The 27,882-nt window shown below is 37.1% G+C and overlaps 1 protein-coding gene across 3 annotated transcripts; it reads left to right on the top strand.

The window, feature by feature from the left end:
* Positions 1 to 12,926: 12,926 nt before the first annotated feature.
* Positions 12,927 to 26,878, top strand: LOC18421927 (thyroid adenoma-associated-like protein). 3 transcript variants are annotated; one of them, XR_016055067.1, is made up of 4 exons: positions 12,927 to 16,816; positions 22,606 to 22,896; positions 23,020 to 23,634; positions 24,044 to 26,878. XR_016055067.1 is itself a non-coding variant. In XM_020664930.2 (4 exons), the coding sequence occupies exons 1-4, from the start codon at positions 13,331 to 13,333 to the stop codon at positions 26,508 to 26,510; spliced, it is 6,864 nt and encodes a 2,287-aa protein (XP_020520589.1). In that variant the 5' UTR covers positions 12,927 to 13,330; the 3' UTR covers positions 26,511 to 26,878. The 3 variants fall into 3 exon arrangements, 2 of the variants coding, with proteins under 2 accessions (XP_020520589.1, XP_088722214.1); XM_020664930.2 differs by having other exon boundaries at positions 22,601 to 22,896; XM_088866088.1 differs by lacking the exons at positions 22,606 to 22,896; positions 23,020 to 23,634; positions 24,044 to 26,878 and adding an exon at positions 18,086 to 18,167.
* Positions 26,879 to 27,882: the final 1,004 nt, after the last annotated feature.

The raw sequence follows: 27,882 nt of genomic DNA on the forward strand, positions 1-27,882 counted from the left end.
AATAATAGCATGTCATTATTGTTTTTTTGTTATTCAGTTAAGTTTTACATATGTAACCTTGTGACGAACATGGTGACCATGTGGGGTTTCAATGAATATGAATCGTGTACATCCTGATGGAGGATACCCTGGAGGTCCTCAGGACCTTAGTTTGATGCAACTTCATCGAGAACATGCATCATATTTCATATGGGAAGGACAAGTATATACATATATTCATCTGCCTTTTTTATTAGTTTGTTATTTTTCAATAAATTGTAGTCACATTTAAATATCATATGAGAAGTATATGTATATACATTTGGACTAATATGTTGTCTATTTGTTGTATTTCAAGAGAAACAAGATATTAAAATTGATGAGAAGACTTTTCAATTAAACGATTAGCATCTAACAGATGAGCAAGTTCAATCAGTGAACGCATTTGGGTTGGGTGCGTTATATATTATTTAGTCAGGCTGAATTGATCATCCTTTTGTCTCAGCCAATGTAGAGAGGTGGCATCTGAAACCAATGCATTCCATTACAACATTCAAATTGGTGAGATGACACCAACTCTATTTGATGTGTATGAGATATTAGGACTGGCTATGGATGGCGACCCAATTACATGTCGTCCTATCAGTGACCTGCGAAAGTATATAGAAGACAATTTAGGTATAGTCCTTGATGGCAACCTGACAGTCCTAAGGCATACATGGTTGAAGGCCAATTTTAGGGAATTGCCACGTGATACAACACATGTCGAAGTTGTTAGATATACTAGAGCATATCTGCTCTTCCTCGTCAGCGTCACCATTTTCGCTTATGCGTCAGTTTCAACAGTGCCAACAAGGTACTTGCAATTCTTTGGAGATATTGAGAAAGCCGGCAAATCTGCTTGTGGTGCTACAGCCCTTGCATGTCTTTATCGCTCCCTTGAAAAAGCTTGTACTTTCAAGAGAAGACATTTTAGTGGTTTAGCCACTCTTATGCAGGTAAATTATTTTGTATATGACATAAGAGTAATAGTTTAGACTGCTTTCTAAAAATATTTATTGCTTATCATATTTTGATATAATGCAGTGTTAATCGTATGAGTATATTATGCATATGAGACTCATACCGCATAGTATCTGTCCAAATATGCCTAAGGCAAAAAAATGGGAGCCACCGAAAAATTATTATGGCAATCCACATTACCTAATGCCTCCCATTAGACAAGAATTGGATAACCTCTAACCTAATGAGGTTAGTGTGTTTAAGTATTTGTAATTTTTCTTATTAACTGAGTGTATATCCTATAATAGGTAATATGGAATCCCTATTTCAAGCCTGATGAGATCATTTTAGATGATAGGCAGCAGACATTTGAAACTGCCATGTGCATAACGACACTCATATTTGACGATATTGTCGAGCCATACATGTCAGATCGTGTTCGTCGACAATTTGGAGCTAAACCTGCCAGTCCAAGAAATCCCTTGTCTGTTGGTAAGAGATCTAGCGAACAAGGTGGACAGTGAGATTGGCAAATTATAAATGCAGACAAAATCCAACACTAGTTGACTTGCCATGACCGCATGATGCCTGATATTGAAGAAGATATTGTCGATGGGTTGCCCTCAGAGGAGTACAAGGCCTAGTACAACTTAGTGTCCCATCCTACAATACATAATGTTGCTAACCCACCCAAATACATATTGTAACCTCATAACCGGGAAGAAAAATATGCGGTTCCTGCTCATGAACCACAGTATATAATGAGACCTCGAGGTTGTGAGAACCAATCGGTATGTTTATATTGACCTACAAATTATTTTAGTCTTGTACTTAGCTATTAGTTCAATGAAATTGTTTAAATATATTAATTACCTATATTGTTTTTGTAGGTCAGTGCAGTTTAGACATCTACAATCATGCTAGCAGAGGTACTTACACTTAGACATAAGTAGTATCCTGAAGTTTATAATCACGTTAACAACGCGTTTGAAATGCGGTAGAAGTTTGTGCCTGTTGATATGGATGATATAGAAGCCAGGATGGAAAATTTACAACGTGAATATAATGACGAAGGTGTACCTGACAAGGCCGGATATGATGTAGTGGGTGAAAGTAATCGGGCTGCAGAAGACCTAGCTCCATCAACACAACTTGCAGTTGAGGAGCCTAGAAGATATAACACACGAAAGAAATAGTATCAGCCCAAGAGAAGGCGGCCAGTGTAATGGTCTTTTGGCCCTTGTAATATATTGATCATTTTGACCCACCCAATGTAGTGGTCATTTTGACTCTTGTAATGTATTAGTCATTTTGACCCACCGAATTCGTTCAATGAATTTTGTCAAGTCTTTCTACTTTCTTCACTTTAATGGGTTTGAATAGTTGCTCACATTCACTCTAATGGGTTTGAATAGTTGCTCACATTCACTTTAATGGGTTAATGGATTTGAATAGTTGGTCACATTCACTTTCAGTGGTTACTTGTCAATGATACATCACCAACAAAAGGTATTTCGGATCTTTATTGCCCTAACTAAAAGGGAAAAGGGGATATGGATATGTTTACCCCCAAAATTGTTCTACAGCAAAGAAATTCTAAGAACAGAGGATTTTTCAAATTTTTGTGTTGAAAAAAAATAGATGTCTTGACAAATCATATAACACCACACCCTAGCTCTCCGTTTATATGTTCACCCCCCCCCCCCCCCCCCCCCGCCCCCGTAGTTTCATTTAAAGCAATCAATGGAAGGAGGTTTTAGGTGACCCATTTTAAACTATTAACCAATTGATCCATCACAATTGTGAAATGTCAAACGCCAAACACAATACTCAATGATTTCATTGTACTTTTCAACATTCGTGTGCATATTTTTTCCCACATAATTGAATAGAATACATACAAATGCATAAATCATATATATATATATATATATATATATATATATATATATATATATATATATATATATATATATATATATATATATATATGCATTTGCATTTGAAGTGACACATAGATGTATATAAGTGTGTGTGGTAAAATTCGAACCAAACTATCCAAATGATTTCAAAATGTTTTATAACTATCCTAACATTTTCGGATGTTGAATATATATATATATATGCATTTGCATTTGAAGTGACACATAGATGTATATAAGTGTGTGTGGTAAAATTCGAACCAAACTATCCAAATGATTTCAAAATGTTTTATAACTACCGTAACATTTTCATAATTTTGTCACATTTTCAAATGTTAGACATTCGAAAATGTCACATTTTCCAATAGATTTCTAAAATTTTAGAGTCATATTTTCAGATGTTCAACATCCAACATCCGAAAATGTGAGTGCGAAATTCCATAAGGTTTTTCGGATATTGGACATCCGAAAATGTCACATTAATGGTTTCGGATGTTCAACATCCTTGGCAATGCAAGCTTTTTGAAATGTGACTGATATTGTGAATCATGCTGATAGATCTTTATGGTATTAAATTATGCTTCTGTAATTCTGTTCTTACTTACGTAAACTATTATTACTTTAAATAAAACTTTGTTCTTACTTCTGTAAGCTATTCTATGCCATGGTAAAGCAGACTGGCATATCTTTATGGTATTAAATTACACTCCATAACAACATATCATCTAAAAACATCTCGCAATATGTGTTCTAGAATATTGTCAAGATGATCAATTTGAAGATTTTTGACAACACCGAATTCCAATCACACTAACACCAAGTACAACAACACAATATTGACAACACCGAATTCACTCTATTTATTAATTCATGAAATTGATAATTCGATAAAAAAGCACAAGATTGACAACACGTAATTCACTCTATCAGTTCTCTGCATGTCCTCCAATTATGACCCATTGCGCCGCATTGTTTGCACTTCAAAGGCCTGGTGATGGGCTGTTCGGTCTCGGATATTGCTTTTTCAGCCTACAGGAAGGCGTGTGGTCCTTGGTGGCAACACTGTCCGATTGAATATACATGTCAACTTGATATCATCCGGGACAATTCCAAAGGGAGTTTGAAAGGCCTTTTTAAAGTATTCCATTGTGAAATACTGAAGGCAGTACGCAGTAGGATTGAAATGCATATGGTTAATAACTGCAATGGCATGACCACACGGAATGCCACTGAGTTGCCATTTTCTACAACTACACGTCCAATGCATTAAATAGACATCGTACTTCTTCTCAATTTAGTGGATCTCAAACTGCGTGTCCATGACATATATAACTGTGTGCAAAAATATAGCCTTCATCTTTCGCAAGTCGAGTAATTCTTCAGCTTTTGGTACTAGCATACCACTCCAAGTATTACTTAACTCCCTCTTCTCTTCAAATCTGGTCATCAACTGTACCCTTATTTCTTCACAAATTGTAATGTTTGGCTTCTCTCGAGTAGATAAAATCCAAGCATTGAAAGACTCGGCCATGTTAGAGGTAAGATGATTGTATCCCTTGGAAAATAGGCATCTGCCCAAAATTTGGGAGGGATATTCTTAATCTTATATGCTTCTGGGTCGATACACTGTATATTAATCATTATTTTTTCAAACCCACTAATGGTCACTTTACGGGCAGCCTTTCAAAACAGCATCAGTAATACTTTAGTATTTGTTTGCTTCTTCATAAAGCCCTTGAAGTTCTCTCTTATATGTCGCATACAAAATGATGGAAAATATGTGGGAAAACATTTCTCTATTGCTTCTGGCAAGCTTTTCTGTCGATCTGGTATAATTGTTAAAGCAAACAAATTAGTATACTCATTCAATAGCTCACTCAATATACTTAAGAACCAATACCAACTCTGGTAGTTCTCCTTCTCGACCACTGCAAATGCCAATGGGAAGAGCTCATAATTTGCATCTAGGTCGATAACACACAATAATATGCCTTAATACTTTCTTTTTAAGAATATCCCATCGATACCAATTAGTGGCATGTATCCATTAACAAAACCCATAATGCCTGAACAATAAGCAATAAATAGTCATTTGAATTTGCCTTCATCTATGTGGATGCGAATTTCGATTCCTGAGTTGGTTCTTTGGATCCTGTCCATATACAGGGGGAGGTCATGATATTGTCGTTCATGTGATCCATCTATCATCTCTTTAGCAACATCTTTTCCCCGCCAAGCTTGCATGTAGGAAAACCTGACACCGTGATCGCGTTGGGGGTCCTTTACGATGTCTTTCACTCTAATTTTTGATTGGTCAATAAAGCGGTCATTAATCTTTTTTGCCACCCAATCACTATGAGCTGGTAGCTGATGGACCGTATCCATTAGACCACTACATGTGTGCTCCTTAACCATAGATTTCATTTTGAAGTATGCGGTACTGCTAACTCGTAAGCACCACACTTGTCATGTGGATCCCCCTGCCTTACAACTTGCCTACACCCGTCCTAATTCACTTTTGTCAAACTTCAAAACAAAATTATTGTAGATTGCAAAATCAACTAGATGATGTCGACATTCATTGACATTTTCAAAAAATTGCCCAGTATTCAATTGAACCTCGTTACCAACTCCTCTACATGGTCTCTCTAGTAGTTAAATATCATTCATATCACGTTCTGGTAGAAGCTCAGGGTCGGGCGCGCCACTTGAATGTTTTGATCTTGATTAGGTAAAGTGTTACGTCGACTGTTGACAAAAGATATAGTGTAAGATGAATCAACAATTTATGCACATAAAAGATTAAAATAAAAAAATTTACATACGAAAAAGTAAATTGTAGATATATCTATTTGTTAAAGATGGGTCATCAGCAACAGATTCCCGTCCTAGCTCCATTGTGACGGCAATATATACAACAATTCTCGAAGATTTCCCTCCCAACATAAAAGATACATCTATATCATCACTTGCATCAATCAAATCGAGCCCATTAGATAGACTTACGTTGTGGTACATAATAGCTTATTTGTTTGGATCACACATGGTTAAATTACCAAAATGACTATTTAGTTCTTCCAATGAGCTATTTCCATTATACTTCATTACCTTTAATTTTCCCTTTTATAAATAACACGTCCGTCATCTGCATTCGTCTCAAATGACCCCCCATATCGAAGTACCAGTTACACTTCCTCAGTAATCATCGTCAATGATACTGTATTAAATGAATAGCAAATTTTGTGTCACAAAAAATCAATATAATAAGGAATACAAAAAATTTGGATATTTCTAACTACTTTAGGGTTCATAAAATGTGAGTATTACATAATAGATTGAAAGAGTGTACTGCTAAAAAAAGTCAAGTAAACAATAAATAAATAAAAACAACAAATACTCAAATAAACACAAAATAAATAATAAATATTAATACAAACAAACAAGTTGAATAATATTTAGCCAAAACAAGAAATACAATGTATCAACATAATACAAACAACAAATATTAATACAAATAACAAATAATTATACAAACAAACAAGTTCAACAATATTAAACAAGTTTTATTTATTAATCAACAATACACAACAAATACTAATAAAAAATATAATATTATATTAATTGTAACAAAATAAACATAACTTAATCAACAATATAAGGCAATAGTAATAACGGTACCAATCACGACCAAATAGTGAGTCAATCTTTTCAACTTTGTGGGATGCTGTATTGGGGGTATAATAAAAAGGGTAGGATGGGCATATGATACTGTATTTTGTTCGTTTTCTCCCAACTTTATAAAAAAGACATTTAGCTAAGAAGCGGAAAATTTTAGAGCAAAAATTTTCAGTTAATCAAAAATCATAAATCGATAAATTTCGGTTGTTGAATACCTGAAAAAGGGTAAAGTAGTATTTTTTTTAAAAAAAATACGTTATGAAAGGTAAAAAACAAACAGACATATAATAACGGAAACTATTCGATACATCTGCAATAATGCAAAATACAACGGATATATGTGTAACTTTTCCTTTATCTTAAATTCATATTTATCAAAAATCAATATATTTCAAAAAGAAACTTTGCCTTTATTCCTTCGCGTAGTTTATCTTCATCAACCCCTTCCACGTTATTACACCTTTTTTTTCTCAATTTTTTGTGGAAAAATTATTTTATGTATGCTATAAATAACTCCTATGTTTTTTATTTTTATTTATTTATTTTAGCATTACTCTCTCTTCTCATGAAACTCCTTTTTTTTAACATTTTCTCTCTCAAACATACTCTCTCTCTTGATTGAATACCCGAGAATTTAATAAAAAACCATTACATCAAGGAAAAATATACAATGAGACCATTTACCTTTAGTATAAGCCTATAAGGTGGTCTCAGTTAATATTGACTATTGGATGTAAAATTGGATGAATGCATTTATTATTGGAAAAATTACAAGAAAAACCCAAGACTACACTTACCATGCAACTTAACCCCCAACCCAACTTATTCTCTTACTTTTTTCCCCAAAAGTATAATTTCTATGCAAATAACCCCAACCAAAAAAGTTCATTTTTTTTACGGAAATGCCCTTCCTATACAAAAATAATCAATTTTGCTACTTACAAGGGCCTTGTGTGGTACTCCCGCAGCGTGCATTGAAACTGCCGAAGCAACAGTACTTCGAAGCGCAATTGGACAGTTTCAAAACTCGATCCTGCAGTACACGTTGTGGAAGTACTGTTGCTCCGACAGTTTCAATGCACGCTCCAACAGTACCACATAGCTTCGGCGGTTTAAAAGTGCGGTCCGACAGTAGTCGCTCCGGCAGTTAGAAAGAGTGCTCCGGCAGAAAAGGTTATGTCAGTTATGCAGCTCCGGCAGTTTCAAAGCGTGGTCCAGCAGAACATGTTCTGGAAGTATTGCCGCTCCGACAGTTTCAATGCATGCTCCAGCAGTACTACATCGCTCTGGCAATTTGAAAGCACGATCCAACAGTGGTCGCTCCGGCAGTTGCAAAGAGCGCTTCGGCAGATAAGGTTTTGTTAGTGACAGCGCTCCGGCAGTACATGTTCTCGAAGTACTGCAGCTCCAACAATTTCAATGCACGCTCCAGCAGTACCGCACGTAAAGGATTGTAAGTGGTGAAATTGATTATTTTTGTACAAGAAGGGCATTATAAAAAAAAAATGAACTTTTTTGGTTGGGGGGCTATTTGCATAGAAAGTATCATTTTGGGAAAAATATGAGAGAATAAGTTGGGTCGAGGGTAATTTTTTTTAAGCTTTAAATTTTATCTACTCAATCTACATTATTTTTTAAGCTTTAAATTTTATAATTTGAGATTAAAATATATTTTAAGGCTATCACAAAAATTTTCAATATTAAATCCACATTTCTCAACTCTATTTAAAGGATCGATTTTTAAAGCCCCGGCTTTATACAAACCACACCCATTAAATAATCACTCATAAACCTCTGAAACCAAGAGATCTTTGCCTCGAACTACAAATTATAGCATGGCTCATAATCAATAATCAAAAGCAATTGATTGTTTTGTGGCAAACCAAGCATCAAGCCTTCCAATACCTAAAAAATATTCCAACTTTTCATGTTAAAAGGCACGCCACCTTTTCTTTTCCTAGGTTTTCATGACTTATGTCCCGTTCGAGCCCACTGAGACTCTCAGTCTAGCTAGATGGATATACAAAAAAATAAAAAGATAGAATATTTTTTATTTTCTTTTATTTTTAAATATTTTAATGATATATATCAAAAATTTCAATTGTCCACTCCATATTATCTATATATATATATATATATATATATATATATATATATATATATATATATATATATATATATATATATATATATATATATATATATATATATATATATATTTGTATAGAAATCTTTTAATGTCTATGAGTAGGGAAAAGTTTATATAGAGCCGAGGCTCTAAACCATCAAATTGGAGCCTACCTAAAAAATTTCACTAGAAGAGGTTGTTTTAATGCCCAAATATCCTCAAAGTTATTTTAATCCCCAAATATCCTCAAATTGATTATCTCGAAGTCAAGATACATGGACATGAGAAAAAAAAATAGATTTCAAGTTTTGAAAATAGTCTATTTTGTAACACATTTTTTTATCATCAATTTTCAAGTTTTCATAGATATGTCGATTTACACTATTTTTTAAGCTTTAAACTTTATAAATAAAGATTAAAATGTATTTTAAGGCTATCACAAATATTTTGAGTATTTAAGCCACATTTCTCGACACTATTTGAAGGTAGGCTCTAATTTAATTGTTTAGAGCCTAGGCTCTATACAAACCACACCTTTTCTTTCACGGGTGTGGTTTCTATAAGGTTGCAACGTTAAACAATCCAATTAAGGCGCACCTCCAAATTTTATCATAATATGTAATTTTGGTATAAAACATTATTGAAATTATTTGAAAATCTATTTTTATATCAAATTATAAAATTTAAAACTCCAAAAATGGTTAAAATCAAGTAGATTTGTAAATATATGAAAATCTTGAAAATAGACGGTCTAGATAATGTGTTGCAAGATGCACTATTTCTGAGACTCAAAGTCCCCTTTTTTTAATATTCATACATCTTGATATCGAGATGATCAATTAGAGGGTTTTTCAACATTAAAACAACCTCTTCCGATGGATTTTTGAAGTACATATTTAATTCTACAACCTTATATTTACTTTTTCCTTCTTTTGTTCTAACTATTCTTAACTAATTTTTACCCTTTTTATTTTTTGACACGAATAACTCACCACGGGCCAATGCTCAGTTCCTCGCTCAATGCGATTACAAGAACATTGTCTTCAATGAACCCATTTCAGAAAATCTGTAAGAAATCTCTTATTTTTGTTATCCTCAATAAATCACTGAAAAAACAATGAAATTATGTGGAATTTCAGTATATTCCATAGTGATTTTTTTATTTTTTTTATTTTTGTGATTTTCATTCCCCTAAAAAAATGATATTATAATAACATTAAATGAACCCATTCCAAAAAATCCATAATAAATCTCTTATTTTTGAGATCTACAGTAAATCACTGAAAAAACAAATAAACTATGTGGAATTCCATAAAACGCATAGTGATATTTTTCCGTGATTTACAATCCCCTCCTACCTCCTGCTAAGGAAATGAAATATTAGAGATTATCTCAAATAATTTAGAGTTAACTCATTTTACAGTTTCTATAAAGCTTAGGCTTTATAAAAATAAAGTTAAGTCTCACTTCAAATCCATATTCGGAAAGCACTTTGGGCATTAGAAATATCTAGAATGGCTCTATAATCAATTTTTAATACTGGCTGTCAAATTTGAAGCTCACAAAATGGTACAAATCTTGTGGATTGTGAACACTTGAAAATAGACAGTCTGGATAATATGTTAAAATATACATTATTTTTAGAGCTTAAAATCCTAATTTTGTATGCGACCATAATGGTCAAGGTCTAGATGATCGATTTGAAGGTTTTTAAACATCAAAACTGCAAGTTTTTTAAACTTTTGTGGTGAGGCTTTACCTTTTACTATAAGTCCTATGCCTATTTAAACCTTTTTTCTTCCATTAAATGGGGTTTCATTTATTGAAATTGTAGACAGAAGAATGCGTCCCTAGTGTGAGGGCACACCTATGTAGACTACACTTTTTTCATAACTTACATTACTTCATGACGGAAAGTGGGAAGATGTTGCACCTCTTCACGAGGGAGTTACTCTTTATGAATGGCATGCATCATGCATTCTAATGATACCCATTCATGAGGAGGTTACTCCCACAGGAATGAGAGCGTCATTTTTCACTATAAAAGGGGTGGGATGGAGGTCTTTACTTGAGAGCACCTCTTGAGATAGAGTACAATCAATCTCCTATCTGAGTTACAAGGAGAGACCCGACCCTGAGTGACAAAGAGTTGTGCGTGAGAGTCGAGCTCGTATTGCTACTCATATTACATTTGTGAGAGTATTAGTGAGCTTCCATCTTACTCAAGAGTTGTGATGCAGAACTAATTTCGACAGCTTTAGTAGCTGTCGAACCTGACTACGCAAGTAGATTATTCATCTCCAATGTTGCATATTTTTATCTATTAAATTCCACATCCAATGGCTAAAAAAATTGCACCCTCTTTGTACCAAAAAAATAAATGATCCCGTAATATACAATCCCTTAGAAGATCTCTTTTGAAGAAGTATTGGCAACCCTCGATGATATTGCAAGGATTTCTTAGCCCTCCATTCATGCTTCCCCTTAGGGATTAAAGGAGGAAGATAAACAAACTCGAGCCATGACAAAAAGTTTAGATTATAAATGGCAAAAGATTTTATAAGGTAATATTGTTCATCAACTCCCTCGCACAAAACCCAATGGAAGAATACTTTTTGGACTCCGCCCTCAATAAAAGAAAAAAAAAGGAGCGAGGTTTGTACATCTTTATATGATAGAAGGAAGATACACCTTTAAAATTTGTCTGGGATTTAGTTATGTTGTTTTAATATTATAAGCTTTATGATGGTTTATTGAGTTGATATATGAATATTTGAAAATCTTGAAAGTAGATGATCTAGATAATTTGTTACAAAATGCATTATTTTTAAGATTGAAAATTCTTTTTCTTTCTTTTTTATCTATACATCTCAAGATCGAGATGACCAATTAGAGGGTTCCCTAACGCTGAAGCACTCTCTTCTAGAGAATTTTTGATATGCAGCATACTTCAATAATACAAAGTTGCAACCTCATATAAACCATTTTCATTAAAAAATTTGTTGGAAAAATTACATAAATATTCGTTTTATTTTTCGTTAGTACGAACATACTTAAAACTTTTTGTTATTACATATATGTCTGTTTTTTGAACTTCATAACAATTTTTTTTTTTTTTTAAATATGAAACTACCCATTTTCGGTTTTTGAAAAATCGAAAATGGCCCCACCCTTAACGCCCAAAAAAACACCCACAAGAAATTGATCATACTATGCCCAAAAAATGACCGAGAATTATCAATTTCTAAATGATTATTACCAATTTCATCTGCAACTCCAATTACTACACTACCAACTGGTTGATCTTTAACAATTTGGGGATTACCCAATTCTTTATTGGGATCGTTGATTGTAAGATCACTAGCCATTTTATTCTTAAAAATAAACTACAACCTAATTAATTTTAGGGATTGTACACAATAAGATAATTTATTTTTGAAATAAAGTGGTCACAATTACTTACAACCATTCGATGCTAAATTTAATAGCTTGGATGTGACACAAAATTTGAAAATTTTTTTTTGGAAGTCTGAGCTTGGTCAATGAAACAAATACAGCCACCCAATTTCAAATCTAATAGTCAAGATTAATTGTAACTACTTTGTATCAAAAGTAAATGGTCTCATTCTATACTTTCCTTAAACAACTTCGCTACTAACTCCGTTGTCAGATGTTGGATCAAAATTTAGGGACTACCAAATTCTCTTATGGCATTATCGTAACCACCATCAGCACTCTTGTGATTACCTTCTTTGCCTAAAACATCATTTTGTGATCACCTTCTTTGCCTAAAGCATCATTTATGAACCTTAAAATCAAACCTAAAAACATCCATGTGATAATTACAGTTTCTCTGCACCATGCTCACTCTAAAGTGTTGCATACCACTTGGAGATGGAAGCTTATCAGCTATTTATGGCCAGCAATCTATTGAAATTTTGCTTTTTTAAAAATAAAAAATTTTAAAAATTTTGGTTTTTGAAAAACTAAAATTGGGCAGTTTAATCTTTTATAAAAAATTTATTATGAAGTTCAAGAAACGGTCATAGGTGTAATAATAAAAAGTTTTAAAAATTTTCATAATAACAAAAAAAAATTTAAAAAATAAATAAATATAAAATATAAAATTTTATATTTATTTTTATAAATTGTTCTCTCTGTACACTTGAAAAAATAATTCCTCAAAATTGAGCACAGACCAATCTAATTTTAGGATCCAAATGTTAACAACCTCAAAATATAATTTTTCTTTAACAATAATTATTTAATGTTTCCCAGGCGATTCTCAAAATTTCACATGGAAAAGTTCCTCCCAAAGGGCCTCTGACTGAGGGAGTAGACCGCAATCTGCTCCTGCGATAGCATGGGTATGCATTTCAACTGATCACCTTTATTCATCTGGTTCACTGGTGTCTGTGTATACTTTTCGCGGAGATCCTGTCCATAACAATGAAACCCTACGTCCCCCTTTCTTAGTGTTTATTCAAGCTCCCTATCAGAACTTTTACGCGGTAAGGGAAGACTGGTTTTGAATCTAATTTCAATGCCCAAAACTTTGTAAACCCTAATTTTCAGAATGCAAACAACATCAGTGTGAGTCAGCCTTGGAGAAAGCCCAAAAATGTCCGCTAAATGGAGAGCTCTGCAACATCGGCACAAGTGGACTTATGGTTCAGTTGTTTTTTTCCAAGCTTACATGGAGAACTTGCAAAGCCTAGCTCCAGAGCTGTCAGGCTTGAGTTTCTTTGTGAAATTAAAGGAGTTCTCCACCATGAATTCGGTTTACTCACAGGTAAATAGCATCACGAAGCTAGCTTTATCTTTTGGAGAGTTAGTTTCTAATGGTCGTGACGCTGTTTCCTCTGCTATTCCTTTCTATCTTGAAATCCTTTTCCTCGAAAACTCTCTGCCTTTGCACCGAGCTCTTATATCTGTGTTAACAAAGGGCCACTCTGTAGAAGCTCATAGCGAGTTAATTGGAAGTTGTTTTCGTTTGTTATGTGAGGACTATGCTTTCAATGGTGCGAAAGCGAGGAGATTTGCGTCAGCTCGTGTTGCCCTATCAATCATCAGTGCTCCAAAATTGGGGTTTTTGAAGGAGACTGTTGAGAATTCTTCAGTTCTTATAGCCATGGATATATGCTTTGGGTTACACTCTACACTAATGGAGATTCATGATGGAGCCCGACCCTCTCCAATCACAATGGAACGATGCCAAGAAGCCATGTCTTGCTTGTATTACTTGCTTCAGAGATACCCCACAAAATTTTCGGCCTCTGATATTGAATTCGGGGGTCAAAATGATTACAAGAAATACATAGGTGCAAATTGGGGTGTTTTTAAAGACATGGGTGTGCTTGGAATTGTTGTTAAATCCATTGTAGATGTTCTCAAGTCATCTGCTTTTTCGAGGGATTGCTTAGTGGCTGCCGGGGTAAGCTTTTGTGCTGCTCTCCAAGTGTCTTTTGAGCATCATGAACTTGCCATGTGTATACTGTATGGAGTTTTTCTTCAGAAAGGTTTAAAATTCACCATGGGTAATGATATCAAGGAACAATATATGCACAAGTTCAATCATTTAGTACTAGATGATTCTGATTATTGCAGAAAGTTTTATAACGGGGATTTGAATTCAGAGGTCAAAAGCTTTTCTACTTTGAGTAGAATATGCTTATTAAGAGGGATTCTTACAGCTATTCCCAGAGAGGTACTCAATATGCCTTTTACTGTATCGAGTGAGAGTGCAGAGTCCAGTAATTTAGTATCTATTGAGGCATGTAATGGATATAATGTGAGTCATATTTCCAGTTCAATTTGGACAATACTTTTTGATGGGATTTTACCAGAGCTTTGTGACTGTTGTGAAAATCCTTTAGATAGCCATTTTAATTTTCACTCACTGACAGTCACCCAGATAGCACTACAACAGATAAAAGCATCTCTCCTGGCAAACATTGTTTGCCTCAGAAAAGAAAATTACATTCCCTTTTCTGAGGCATTGGCTAACCGAATAATGAAGATCATATGGAATAACTTGGAAGATCCTCTCAACCAAACTGTCAAACAAGTTCATCTTATATTTGATATTTTGTTGGATATTCAATCATTGGTTCCAGAGCATAAGAATAAAGGTGATGGGGGATCTCAGTTGGCACAACAAGAGAATGGGAAGAAGAAGTCTTATTTGTTAAGCATTGCTTCTGAGCTTTTGCGTCTGGGGGGTCGGTGCAAGGGCAGGTATATCCCTTTGGCTTCTCTTGCTAAGCGTTTGGGTGCAAAGACTCTTTTGGGAATGAGAGAGAGACTTCTCTTCGAGACTGTTCAGGCATACTCTGATGATGACGTGTGTTGCTCTGCCACTTCATTCCTAAAATGTTTTCTTGAGTGCTTGAGAGATGAGTGCTGGAACAGTGATGGTGTCGAGAAAGGATATTCTTCTTTTAGGCGGCTCTGTTTGCCTCCTATTATGTCAGGTCTCATTTCTGGGCACTCCAAGCTTCGCTCTAATTTGAACACTTACGCGCTTTCAGTGGTTCTTGCAGTAGATGTTGATGGTATATTTGATATGCTTACTGTTATTACGGGTAATCAATGTGACGAAGAGAGCGTACCTGATTCAGCATTTGGTGATATTCAAATGTCATTAACTGTGGATCAACGTGTGGCTTCATTGGTGTCCTTGCTCAAGGTATCGCGTTCACTTGCTTTGGTAGAAGGTGACATTGATTGGCTAGAGAAGACTGAACAGTACTGTCTAAACTCAAATTGTTTAGCCATTGTTTATTTAAAGGGTGTTGTTGTAAAAATACCCGTGGAATGGCTAAAACTGGCGCTTACCCATGTTGACGATAGTCTAAGAATAGATGCTGCTGAGCTCTTGTTCCTAAACCCTAAAACTTCTAGCTTACCTTCCAGTTTGGAACTCAGTTTGTTGAGAAAAGCGATCCCCTTGAACATGCGTTGTTGCTCGACTGCTTTCCAGATGAAGTGGAGAAGTCTGTTTAGGAAGTTCTTTTCTCGGGTCCGAACTGCATTGGATAGACAAGTAAAACAAGGTTCACAAGAATCAATGTTTCAGGGGCCTTTGAATTCTTGCTTCAGTTCTTTTGATGATGATACTAAGAGGGGTTTAGAACTCTTCCATTTTATGAAGTGGTTGAGCTGTTTCCTTTTCTTCTCTTGTTATCCTTCTGCTCCCTATGAAAGGAAGACGATATCCATGGAACTCATCTTGACCATGATCAGTGTTTGGCCAATAAATCCAACCATGTTCTTAGATGAAGGACAAAGTGGTAGCTCCGTCCCTCCATATGATGAAGTAATAACTTCACCATATGTTACTTTATTGCTATTGGGGTGTATAGTAGATAGTTGGGATAAATTGAGAGAGAGTTCTTTCCGTATACTTCTGAATTACCCCACCCCGCTTCCTGGATTATCAAATGGAGATGCAGTAAAGGAAATAATTGTGTGGGCAAAGGGTCTAGTATGCAGCCCAAGGGTTAGAGAAAGCGATGCTGGAGCTCTAATTCTTCGACTTCTTTTTCGAAAATATGTTTTGGAGCATGGTTGGATCATCAGACTTTCTTCAAATGTTGTCTATGAACATCCTCAGCTGGGAGGGGTTCAAGTTCAGATGAGTGAAAATCTCCAAACTCATAGATTTAGAAGCCCAGTGTCTGACTATGTGCTATCACTGGTTGAATGGTTGCGAGCTGCAGCTGAGAAGGGAGAGAAAGACCTAAAAGAGGCTTGTGAGAAGAGCTTTGTTCATGGAATATTGCTAACTTTGAGGTACACATTTGAGGAACTGGACTGGAACTCTGAAGTGGTCATGGAAAGCAGGCTTCAATTGAAAGGTGCCTTAGAGAAACTCCTTGAAGTGGTCATGCGCATTACTTCTTTGGCATTGTGGGTGGTTTCTGCAGATGCCTGGTTTATGCCTGAGGAGTCAGGTGATATAGTTGAAGATGGTGGTTTTCTTCCTGATGTAACGGTTGAGATTGACATTTCTGAGAATGACTTGAAGGCCCTGGACAATGTAATACCGGAAGAACAGCCTGTGGAACAAGTTGTCATGGTTGGTTGCTGGCTTGCTATGAAAGAGGTCAGTATTGAACTACTCTCCAAATGCTTGTTCATTATCTGCGATTTTCTGTAGGTAAACTCTATTCAGTGTTTTCTATTCACTGTTTGCTACAAATATTACTATATTTCTACATGAAATTCTTAAAGTCTTTATTTTGTCTCTCTAAATACAAGAAACACTGGTAGCAGATGATTTTCCGTGCCAATTACTAAAACTTTGGTGATTACCAGTCTGAAAAAAAAAAAAAAATGTAACTCTTCTCATAGTTTGAAAAATTTGTATTTATCCCCATTACTGCTGCAAGTACACACACACATACACATATATACTGTTTTCATTTTCCATAATTAACAAGATACGTGCATTGGCAAATATCTTTTCTAGAATTCAATATCACAGATACGGATAATACTTGTACAAAAACACTTATTACCTAAAATTGTTCGTTTTAAGTCTTGGAATTTAAATCTTAAATGCTTTCACGGTCTGTTCTATTAAAAGTAGCATAGTTACTATCATCAGGATTTTGATTTCTTGCTATTGGGATTACATGTGATTGTTATAAATAAGTTAGGTTTCCCTTACAGTATTCATTGCATACTGGTATCGTGCTTGCGTATCTCTTGGTATGGTAGTGTACTTCTTCGACCAATATTACATGTGTGAATTTCACCATGTAATACTGGATCATGTATTTCTTGATATACTTCAACTTGAGTTTTTCTTGATTATTCACTAAATATCTTAATCTTCCTATTTGGATTTTTACTTATATATATTATATATTGTTGGAAGAAGTCTTCTCCGTTCGATAACAAATTTATTTCATGAGTGCGATTTTGTATTTTTATAGCAATACTATCTTTCTTTTTTTTGACAGTTTTAACTATTCTGTTCTATTAAGCAAAGAGAAGTACAGTAGGTGAAAAATAGGCTTCCCACATGCCGGGAGCTCTATACAAAAAATAAGCTTCCCACAGGTTTGGAGCTCTAAAGAAAAGGTGAGAGGAGATGATCTAGGTACAAAAAGAGTCCTCCCTCAGTATAAGAACTAATTTGAGAGGGGAGGTCAGACTGTGCTGATGTAGCAACCTCCTTAGCGAGAGTGTCAGCTTCTTGGTTGGCCTTATGCCAGATTTGCTTCCATGAGATGTCCATATCCTTGCGAATGTACGCAATTTCATAAAATATGTGAGCGAGTGACCAAAGGCGTAGAGAGAAGCCAGAGGTCTAGCTGATACCATTCTTGCAACCCCCTTCTACCACTAACGAAAGGCTCCACTGCAGGATTAAACAATCTGATGCCCTCAAGGAGAGTGAGGGCCTCTGCCATGTGAGAGTTCGAGTGTCCAATGTTTTTGAAGAAGGAGGCGAGTCATTCTTGCAACCCCCCTCTACCACTAACGAAAGGCTCCACTGGGGGATTAAACAATCTGATGCCCTCAAGGAGAGCGAGGGCCTCTGCCGTGTGGGAGTCCGAGTGTCCAATGTTTTTGAAGGAGGCGGCGAGTATATGACCCCCATGATCCCAAAAAGTCATCAATCCTTGAGGGGCCAGGGTTGCTCAGGGAGCAACTGTCAAAATTTAGTTTGGTCTGCCCTGGATTTGGTGGCCTTCAAAGGGAGGACAAGGGAATGCTAACCTATCTTGAAAAGAGTAAGGCTTGGCAATCCTGAAAGAAAGCCCAATGGGGAGTACTTTGAGGTGTTTGTGGTTGTTGCCAAGAAAATAATCAGGAACATAATCTGGTCACACTTGGATGCCGGCGAGGACCTTTCTCCACGGAAAATCCTACTATTTCTCTTAGTCCAAAGGATGCCAACTTTGTGCCAGGGAAAGGGTGGAGCAATGTTCAAAAAGGCGAAGGCGGTTGCCTAGGCAGCCAAGGGTCTGGGCTGCCTAGGTAGGCGCCTAGACACAAAGTCGGCCGTAAGGGAAGGGGTTGGGGTGGGGGCCATTTGTTGTTTTGTGTGTGTGTTTTGTGAATGTGTGTGTGCATGCGCAGGTAAGTGTGTGCGTGAGGTCTCTTATGAAATTCTGAAATATCATCCTCTTTTTTTCTTTCTTTTGCATCTGTATTTATGCGAGAGAGGTCTCAAACACTTGGAGGATATGGAGAGAGAGAGAGAGAGAGACGTCGCAACAAATACTTGGAGGGAGGTCATCTTCTTATTTTTCTTCTTCTTGCATGTAAAGAGGGAGCATATGGGTCCATATGTATCTTTTGTGCATATTTGTGTATGCGTGTGTGAGAGAGAGAGGCCGCACATCGAACACTTGGAGTCCATCTTCTTCTTCTTCTTCTCTTATGTAGGGAGCACATGGACCCGCGAGAGAGGGATAAAGAGAGAGAGAAGTGCAATACCATGCCTTATTTTTGTTTGGGTGGATTTGAATTTTTTTTTTATTTGTTTATTTTAGGGATGGCACTAGGTGGGCGCTCAAACCAGCCTAGGTGGTTTGTCGGCCAGTTCGCCTAGGCAGCCGGGTGGTCGAATTTTTCTTCACTTGGGTGGAGGGAGTTGAAAAGGAGTGGGATGGACTTAGGTGTGACCCATTACTTGAAGAGTTGAAGGAAAGCATCCTAGAGTTTTGGGGTGAGGGGACATGGTAGGAAAAGGTGAGCGTTACTGTCTTCGTTAGCATAGCACATCACACACCTATTGGGAATGGTTAGGCTCCTCTTTTGATGCTGGTCTACTGTGACGGCCCTTTCAGACAAGGATATCAAATTAAAAATTGTATTTTTGATGGGGCGATGGAGGACCATGTTTGGGCTACAATGGATGTGGAGGATAGAGGGAAGGTCGGCAGTTGTAGAAGCTTGTGATAAAAGGATGAAACCGGGAAGACCCCTAAGGGGGATGAGCACCAAATAATAAGGTGCTGAACCTAAGGGACAAGGAAGGTAGGGTGAAGGGTGGAAGAAAACTAATGAAGTTGGCTTTCTCTAAATTAGTAAGGGTTCTTCTAAAGGTCAGTTTCCAGGTTCTTGAGGGTACCGTGGTGAGCATTTCGTTGACCACTGGGGAAATTGGTTATGCGCCAGGTTGAAGAGGGATGGGTAGAGGTCTTTAAGGGTGGTGTGCCTAATCCATAGGTCAGACCAGAATCTATGCGATGGGGTTTTTGAAGAGGCTAAAAGAAGTGAGAATGGTTTACAAGCCCCAAAAGATCTACTGTTGGCCCTACATTATGGCACCCAAACGAAGGGATCAAGGCGGTAATTATGCTAGAGGACCTGCATCCAAAGTTGATCTCTTTGGGTAGCAAGACGCCACCACCATTTCCCAAGTAGAGCTCTACTGTGCTTCCTCAACGGATGCCAAGGTTGTCGAGATGCTTAGGCTGGCAAACTTTCTCCCATGACATGAGATGGATCTTATGTGCATTGGCCTCGCCCGACCAAAGAATTTTTCTCGTAAGTTGCTCCAAACGGTTGGTCTCCCTGTCTGAGACCCCTAGAAGAGGGGAAGAATCCTTTATGAGGATCCAGTGATTAGGATGGAGAAATAGGGGTTGGAGTAACAACCTTTCATCCAGGACCTCCAGCAATCGCCAAACCCCATCCAAGAGAGAGTCTCGTCTAGAATAACTCAGTCCACATGGTTGTAGGCTTTCTCTCAATCGAGTTTGATGACCAAATTAAGTACTTTTGAGAGGTGCTTGAAATGGACGCATTCATGAGCCACCAAAACACCGTCGAGGATTTGGCAGTCTTTAATGAAGGCTCGTTGGGAAGGAGAGATGGCCTGAGAGAGAAGCTCCCTAAGATGGGTGGCGAGGACTTCTGAAATAATTTTGTATTATGTATTGATAGGGCTGATGGGGCAAAAATCCTTGAGCTCGTCGGCTCCTTCGACTTTGGGCACCAGTGTAATGAAGGTGGCGTTCATTGGCCTATGGATGATGCCTCTAGTGTGGAATTCCTCGAAAAGGGAGAGGAAGTCGTTTTTGAAGGAGTCCCAAAAAGCTTTAAAGGGAGCCAAATCCTTCAGGGTCGGGGGCACGATCAGGAGGTAGATTATTGATGGCTGAGAGAATTTCCTCTTCCAAATATGGTCGTTCCAGGTAGGAGGCCTGGTTAAGGGAGAGGGTGAGGAAAGAAAAATATGTCATCCTCGGTCTAGGGCCAAAAGGGGCAGAAAAAGTTATTTGAAATAAGAGATAAAGGCATCTTCAACCTCAGCTGGTTTGTCGAACAAATGATCTCCAACTTTGATGTGGGTAATGGTACTATCCAACGCCTACAATTTGCAATTTTGTGGAAGAATGAAGTATTGAGGTTCCCAAAGTGAAGCCACTTCACCCTTGACCTTTGGACCCAAAAAATATCTTATTTTCTAAGTAAGTTGATAATTGAGCTTTAGTTGAAACCTCTACTGCTGCTCAGAAGTGGAAAGAGGCCTCGCTTCCTCGGCGAGGTCGACGCTCTGAATGGATTGGAGTATGGGTGCTTTTTGAGAGTGGAAGGACCGTAGGAGTTGACAGCTCCACTCCTTTAGAATTAGCTTGAGTAAGTGGAGTTTACGTTGCAACCTGAATCCTGCCGTTTCCGTTACCGAGGGAGAGAAAGAGGTCCCACTTGGAGGGGATAAGAGAGTTGAGGTGAGGTTCCTCTAATGAAGACAATTCAAACCGGAACAGTTTAGGTCCCCTAATAGCCGGTTAGGTATCCAAAAAGATAGGGGAGCGGTTAGAGGTGGTTTTGGGAGGGCAGAGGTGTGAGATCCAGGAAACCAGGTGTCCTACTCTAGGGTTTGGGGCCCGAGTGTCCAATGTTTTTAGAGAGCGTGCTGTCTATTTCCATCTCTACCTGATTTAGTTCTCAGTATATATCCTACCAAAAACTTTCCAAAAGGAAATAATAGAGGATATTTTAATCAATGGATCATAGCATCAAAAAATCCAGTAGTATTATTAAATGATCTAATCATGATTGAATTCATATACTGGTTCTCTACTTTCAATATTATTATTTTCAGTAACTGGATTGCAACTATATCTGATGCACAAGGTTATTGTACACTCTTTGATCTGAGTTACTGAATTTATGTAGAACAATTTTATAGTCATCTAAATTTTCGAGGTCAATGAGACTTCTAAATTTAGTTACTAATGGGTTAAATACAGAAAGTATGCTTACGGATATAGTCTATAGTTTTGGAACTCAATTGATGCTGTAACCTATTAATAATTCATTTTCAGTATATTAGTAAAGATCTTGACTGATTATTTGTAGGTAATACTGGTGGTGCACAGTGATATGCTTTACCTCTAATTTTAAATGTATAAAGACTATTTCCTTGGTAATTTCATTTCAGGAACCCAAAAATATTGTAAACTGAAATGCTAAATTGTCTCCTCGTATATTATTGACATGGAAATATCTGTAGTGTCGAGTTTTATGTGTAAACAAATTTCCCATATTTCAATAGGAGGCTCTATGTATAAGAGAATAATTTACCCCTGGAGGAACATAACTCAGGTGGTTCATATTTTACTTCATTGCATGACAAAGATAACCAGTACCAGTTATTTTCAATTGGTTTATATGTATTATGCTATTAATATATTGCAAAACAAGTTACCTATTGGATTTCTCTCTAGTATTTCTCCCTGGTGTATCAGCCGTTGGAAAGATTTTAAGATCATTTGCTTTTGCACTTTCTTCTTTTTCGTCTGGCGAATTTTGACTTCAGCATACAATCTCTCTCTTTCTCTCTCTCTCTCTCTCTCTCTCTCTCTCTCTCCCCCTTTCCCCTCTTCTCCTCTTTTTGCATAATTCTTTTTCTTTGCAGGTTAGCCTTCTGCTGGGAACCATTACTCGAAAAATTCCCTTGCCAACTGATGTTTCATCTTCCTCTTCCTCTTCTGATTTATGTAATGCTGGTTCTGCCAATGGATCAGAAGAGGATCTTTGCATGCAACAGCAAGCAATTGTGTTCGATGGAATGCTCGAGTTAAAACAACTGGAAGCCATAGGGGACCACTTCTTGCAAGTTCTCTTGAAAATGAAGCACAATGGTGCCATTGATAAGACCAGGGCTGGCTTTACAGCTCTCTGCAATCGCCTACTTTGTTCAAATGATTCAAGGTACCACCTCTTTCTTAGTATTTTGCATTGATGTACCCATCCTGCTCATTGTTCTTGATATTTGCGATATCAGAATGGCAGCTTTTATGACTTGAAATAGAGTGGCTATTTTTTTTTTGGCAGACTTTGTAGAATGACAGAGTCTTGGATGGAAAAACTTATGGAAAGAATTGTAGCTAAGGGACAAACTGTGGATGATCTGTTAAGGAGGAGCGCAGGAATTCCTTCTGCATTTATTGCCCTTTTCCTTTCTGAGCCAGAAGGAACACCAAAAAAGCTTCTACCACGTGCCCTAAGGTGGCTAATTGATGTTGCTAAATCATCACTGCTCATCTTAAGTGCCCCTTCTGGCACTCATAATTATAAGTGTGGTGACATATCATCTAGTGAGGACACTACGATGAAAAACAAGCCACTATCCTCATCTCTCTTAACATCAGATACCCCCATATCGAGTGGGGTCTCAAAGGTCAGAGATGAAGGCGTGATTCCTACTGTGCACGCGTTCAATGCCCTGAGGGCTGCTTTCAATGACACAAATTTAGCTACCGACACATCTGGTTTTTGTGCTGAGGCTCTGATAATTTCAATACGCTCATTCTCTTCACCTTATTGGGAAATACGGAATAGTGCATGTCTTGCATACACTGCCTTAGTTCGCCGCATGATAGGGTTTCTTAATGTACACAAGCGTGAATCAGCAAGGCGTGCATTGACAGGGCTCGAGTTCTTTCATAGGTATGACATAGTATTCTGGAGTCTTTTGGACTCAATCTCTCTGATCCATCGATTTCTGTTTTATAAATTCTAAATTTTGAACACTTCTATTTGAAATGTGGATCTTATTTGGATACATTTTGGATCTTATTAAAGGTTGGAAACATTTCATGATTTCAGTTCTTGATGAAGCAATTTAGAATTTTCTGCTATGTTATTGAATGCATCTTTTGATAGCATTTCTGCCATATTTAAAATAATGTATAGGGTGTACATTCTTTTCTAATATCTATTATCTAAATGCTTGTTCCTGTATGCAAATGTCTTTTCTTCTCTGTATTTGAGAATGCCTATATATATATGTCTTGGATTTGTCGATTATCGCCTTAGATATTAGTTTGCTTATATGACTAATGTGTCTGTATCGAAGGTATCCATCATTGCATCCTTTCCTGTATGAGGAGCTGAAGGTTGCGACTGAGATGCTTGGTGATGGCAACTCGCAAAAGTCAGAATCCAGTATTGCAAAAATAGTGCACCCAAGCTTGTGCCCCATTCTAATTCTCTTGTCAAGGCTCAAGCCTTCTACAATCAGTTCTGAGTCTGCACATTCCTTGGACCCGTTCTTATTTTTGCCATTTGTCAGACTATGTGCAACACAAAGTAGTCTAAAAGTCCGCCTTCTTGCATCAAAAGCCCTAACAGGCTTGGTATCTAATGAGAAACTGCACGCTACCTTACAGAGTATAGCATATGAATTACCATGCATGGATGTTCTCGGTTCGACTTCTACTGGTTCAGATGGCAACATAAATAATGGGGCATTGGAAGGAAAACCCAGGTTTTGTTCTTTCAATTCTATTCATGGGATGCTATTGCAGTTGAGTTCTCTTGTTAACATAAACTGCCGTAATTTGGCCGATATCTCTAAGAAAGAACAAATTATTAGCCAAATGATGCCGGTGCTTATGACCTGCTCGTGGATTGGGAGCACCAAGCTTTGCCCTTGCCCCACTTTGAATGGATCATATTTACAGGTATTGGACCACTTGCTTAGTGTTGCAAAAGATTCCTCGACGAGCAAATATGTCCTGGTGATCCAAAGCTTGCTTTTGGAGTTGACTTCTGAGTGCTTAGAGCTTGGTGCTCCTGTTGCATCTGATTTATTTGATCCCACGAAAGTGGAGCTTCGCCGTATTTCAACTCTAATTTATTTCAGCTGTATGATTGGAGGGGATCTTGATATGTACAAAGATGGCTCTCACTCCCAAGCCAATAGTGAGGTGGCATCTTCTAATTCATCAAGGCTTCCTGAAATAGAGAGTTCTGTTAAGCTCGATGATAAAATAATAAGTTGCATAAGAGATGCTTGCTATGAAGTTCGACTTGCAACATTAAAGGTTATTCATAAATTTGTAAATTTGATTGAGTCTGATGGGCCTGGCTTCACAATGGGAGGTCATTACTTTGATTGCATGTATGGGTGGGCTAGATTCAATTTGCAACCCATCCTGATGAGGCTCTTAGACATGGAGGACAACCCAAAATGCATTTATTATGTTCTGAGAATTCTCTTCTCTTGGAACTCAATTCAATCCCAAAACCGTGAGGATCTGCTCTTCAAAGAAAGAATGGATGTTAGCAAAATGGATCGTGATTCTGTATTGCGTTTTTGGGAAAAACTTATTTCCTTGAGGAAGGATGTAAGGCATAGTAAGACCAAGGAAACACTTCTATGCTGCATGGGAATATGTGTAAAGCAGCTCACAAAATTTTTCAGGAGAAATGAGCAAATGGCAGCTTTTACCAAGGAATACTCTCTAGAAAGATTGCATGACATTTATAGCTGCATATACTCTTTTGTGCTCGAAATCAGGCATTGCGCTTCATCATCTGAACCAGTTACTATGCGGAAGGCAGCTGCAGAAGCCATGGTCGCATCTGGTTTATTGGAAGAGGCAACATTTGTTGGTACATTGGTGTCTAATGAGCGAGTCTTCTGTTTCGATGAAGAGGAAAGGAGAGGTTCAATTTCTTGTAACTGGTTGGAAACCATAAATAGGTATGCCATCGACATATTAGATCTGTGGTTCACTTGCATCAAGTTATTAGAGGATGAGGATGTTGGCCTAAGGTGCAAACTTTCTATAGCCATGCAAAGGTGTATAAATACCATGGGATTCACTAAAATCTATGAAAACGGTGATGTTCCAGTTCAAGTAGAAAGAGTTCTGGAGTCTACATTTGAGTGCCAGTCTTCAGTCTTTGGCAACTGGTTGGGTTATCTCAATTATCTTTCTGGGCAAGTATTCAATGCAGGTAATTATGTGACAAATAAATGGGATTTGATCCGTAGAGTCTTTGATAAGGAGATTGATAACCACCATGAGGAAAGACTTTTAGTTTGTCAGATTAGTTGTTTCCATATACAGAAGCTTCTATCTAGGAAAAATATTCATGAGATATGGGGGAAGGATATCAAGAGCATGGTGGAGAAGTGGAGAATGAAATATCTGGGACAGATATTATCATTTTCTGAGAACTATATTAATTCAGATGATAGCATTGTTTGGATTGCTGGTATAGCAAACCATCAAGATGCATTCATATCATTGTATGCTAATTTATTAGGCCTTTATGCCTTCTCCCATTGTCCTGGTGATGAGAACCACCCACCATTTGAAATTGTTTCTGGTGTGCCTCTGTATCCTGGTCTTGTTGGACTTGGAGGAATCATGACACCACTACTGAGGAACCCACTGATTTCAAACCTGTATTTCTTAGTTCTTAAGGTGTATGAGAAATTGTCTGGTGTTAAGTTGTGCTCTTCAGAACAAAATAAAAACAGGGACCTTTCTTGTTGTCAAGGTTTCGACCCATATTTCTTGCTGAGATGAGGATAGGCTCTAATGCCCACATTATTAGTTTCATGTTGGTTTTGTAACTGCGGAATTGTACATAGTCCAGATGAGGCAATTCTTGGATTCTCTATTGATTCTGGAAGCCGGTGATTTGAACCAGTGCAGAAAGGTCAGTTCCAGATACCTTTTCTTTGTTTAAAATTTCAGTCAGATGTACCTTTAGTAATTTTGGATGCCTGAGCAAAATCTGATGCATTAGTTAATATTAAACTGGATAGTGTTTTGATGTATAACATGAAGTTTTATGGTTTAGTAAGAATACTTGGAGCATTTAGGCCATCCATGTATCTATTCATTGTGTTCTTGAAAGTAGAAATATTGATTTTAAATATTGGCCGTTGACAGATTTTGTGTTTCGTTCTATTCCTATTTCCCGAGATTGAAATGGACTATCAGCTGTCATAAACGTTTTTAGGCTAGCTTTAACATCCTTGCTGAACTGCAACCTGTCAAATTGTTTGGCAGAGCAGTTAATCATAAATTAACCATGATTGTGTAAATTTTTCTTCTATTGCTCATGAAAGAATTTATTGAGACTCACTGCTCTTTCAGATCCATAAAGTATGCGGTTTGCATGGTGTCACTATGCTAGTCTTTTGATTTTCATTATTTGGTTGAATAAGCATTTATGTAAGGAAAAAGTTTATATAGAGCCTAGGCTCTAAACAATCAAATTAGAGCCCACCTCAAAAATTTCGCTAGAAGGGGTTGTTTTGATGCCCAAATATCCTCAAATTGATCATCTCGACATCAATATGCATGGACGTGAGAAAAAAATGGATTTCAAGTTTTGGAAATAGTGCATCTTGTAACATATTTTTGGACCGTCAATTTTCAACATTTTCAAGTTTTCATAGATTTGCTCGATCTACACTATTTTTGAAGCTTTAAATTTTATAATTAAGGATGAAAATATATTTTAAGGCTATCACAAAGATCTCCAATATTGAAACTACATTTCTCGACATTATTTGAAGGTGCGCTTTACTTTGATTGTTTAGAGCCTCAGCTCTATATAAACCGCACCCTGTAAGGAATCATACAGAATTATTTCAGTAATACTTTGTTTGTCTTGGGAAAAATGTTTAACGACAACAAAGTAATGAGCTGCGTCAGCTGTGACCAGAGATAAAAAACCTGGAAGTGTGTTCTTTCCTGCCAAGGTCCTGAGCTCAAGTTAGAGACTGACTCGGCTAAGTTCGACTGCCAACCGTGCCGGGTCTCAATTTTAAAATTCAAAGAACTTTTAGGACTTGGGTCTGACTAGCTCGTCTGATTTTTAGAATAAGATATCCAGACCTGGCACCTGGCTGGGTCCAAGTGACTCAGGAGAGTTCGAGCCGATGTC

The sequence above is a fragment of the Amborella trichopoda genome, chromosome 4 (assembly GCF_054954075.1).
Source record: "Amborella trichopoda isolate Santa Cruz 75 chromosome 4, AtrichopodaSantaCruz75HAP2 v2.0, whole genome shotgun sequence".
Classification (NCBI taxonomy): Eukaryota; Viridiplantae; Streptophyta; class Magnoliopsida; order Amborellales; family Amborellaceae; genus Amborella; species Amborella trichopoda.

Coding starts and splice junctions, on each gene's coding strand:
- LOC18421927 (XM_020664930.2), top strand. CDS start 13,331: ATGTCCGCTAAATGGAGAGCTCTGCAACATCGGCACAAGTGGACTTAT. Junction 22,897..23,019: donor CTTTGTTCAAATGATTCAAG/GTACCACCTCTT, acceptor TTTTTTTGGCAG/ACTTTGTAGAATGACAGAGT. Junction 23,635..24,043: donor GGGCTCGAGTTCTTTCATAG/GTATGACATAGT, acceptor TCTGTATCGAAG/GTATCCATCATTGCATCCTT.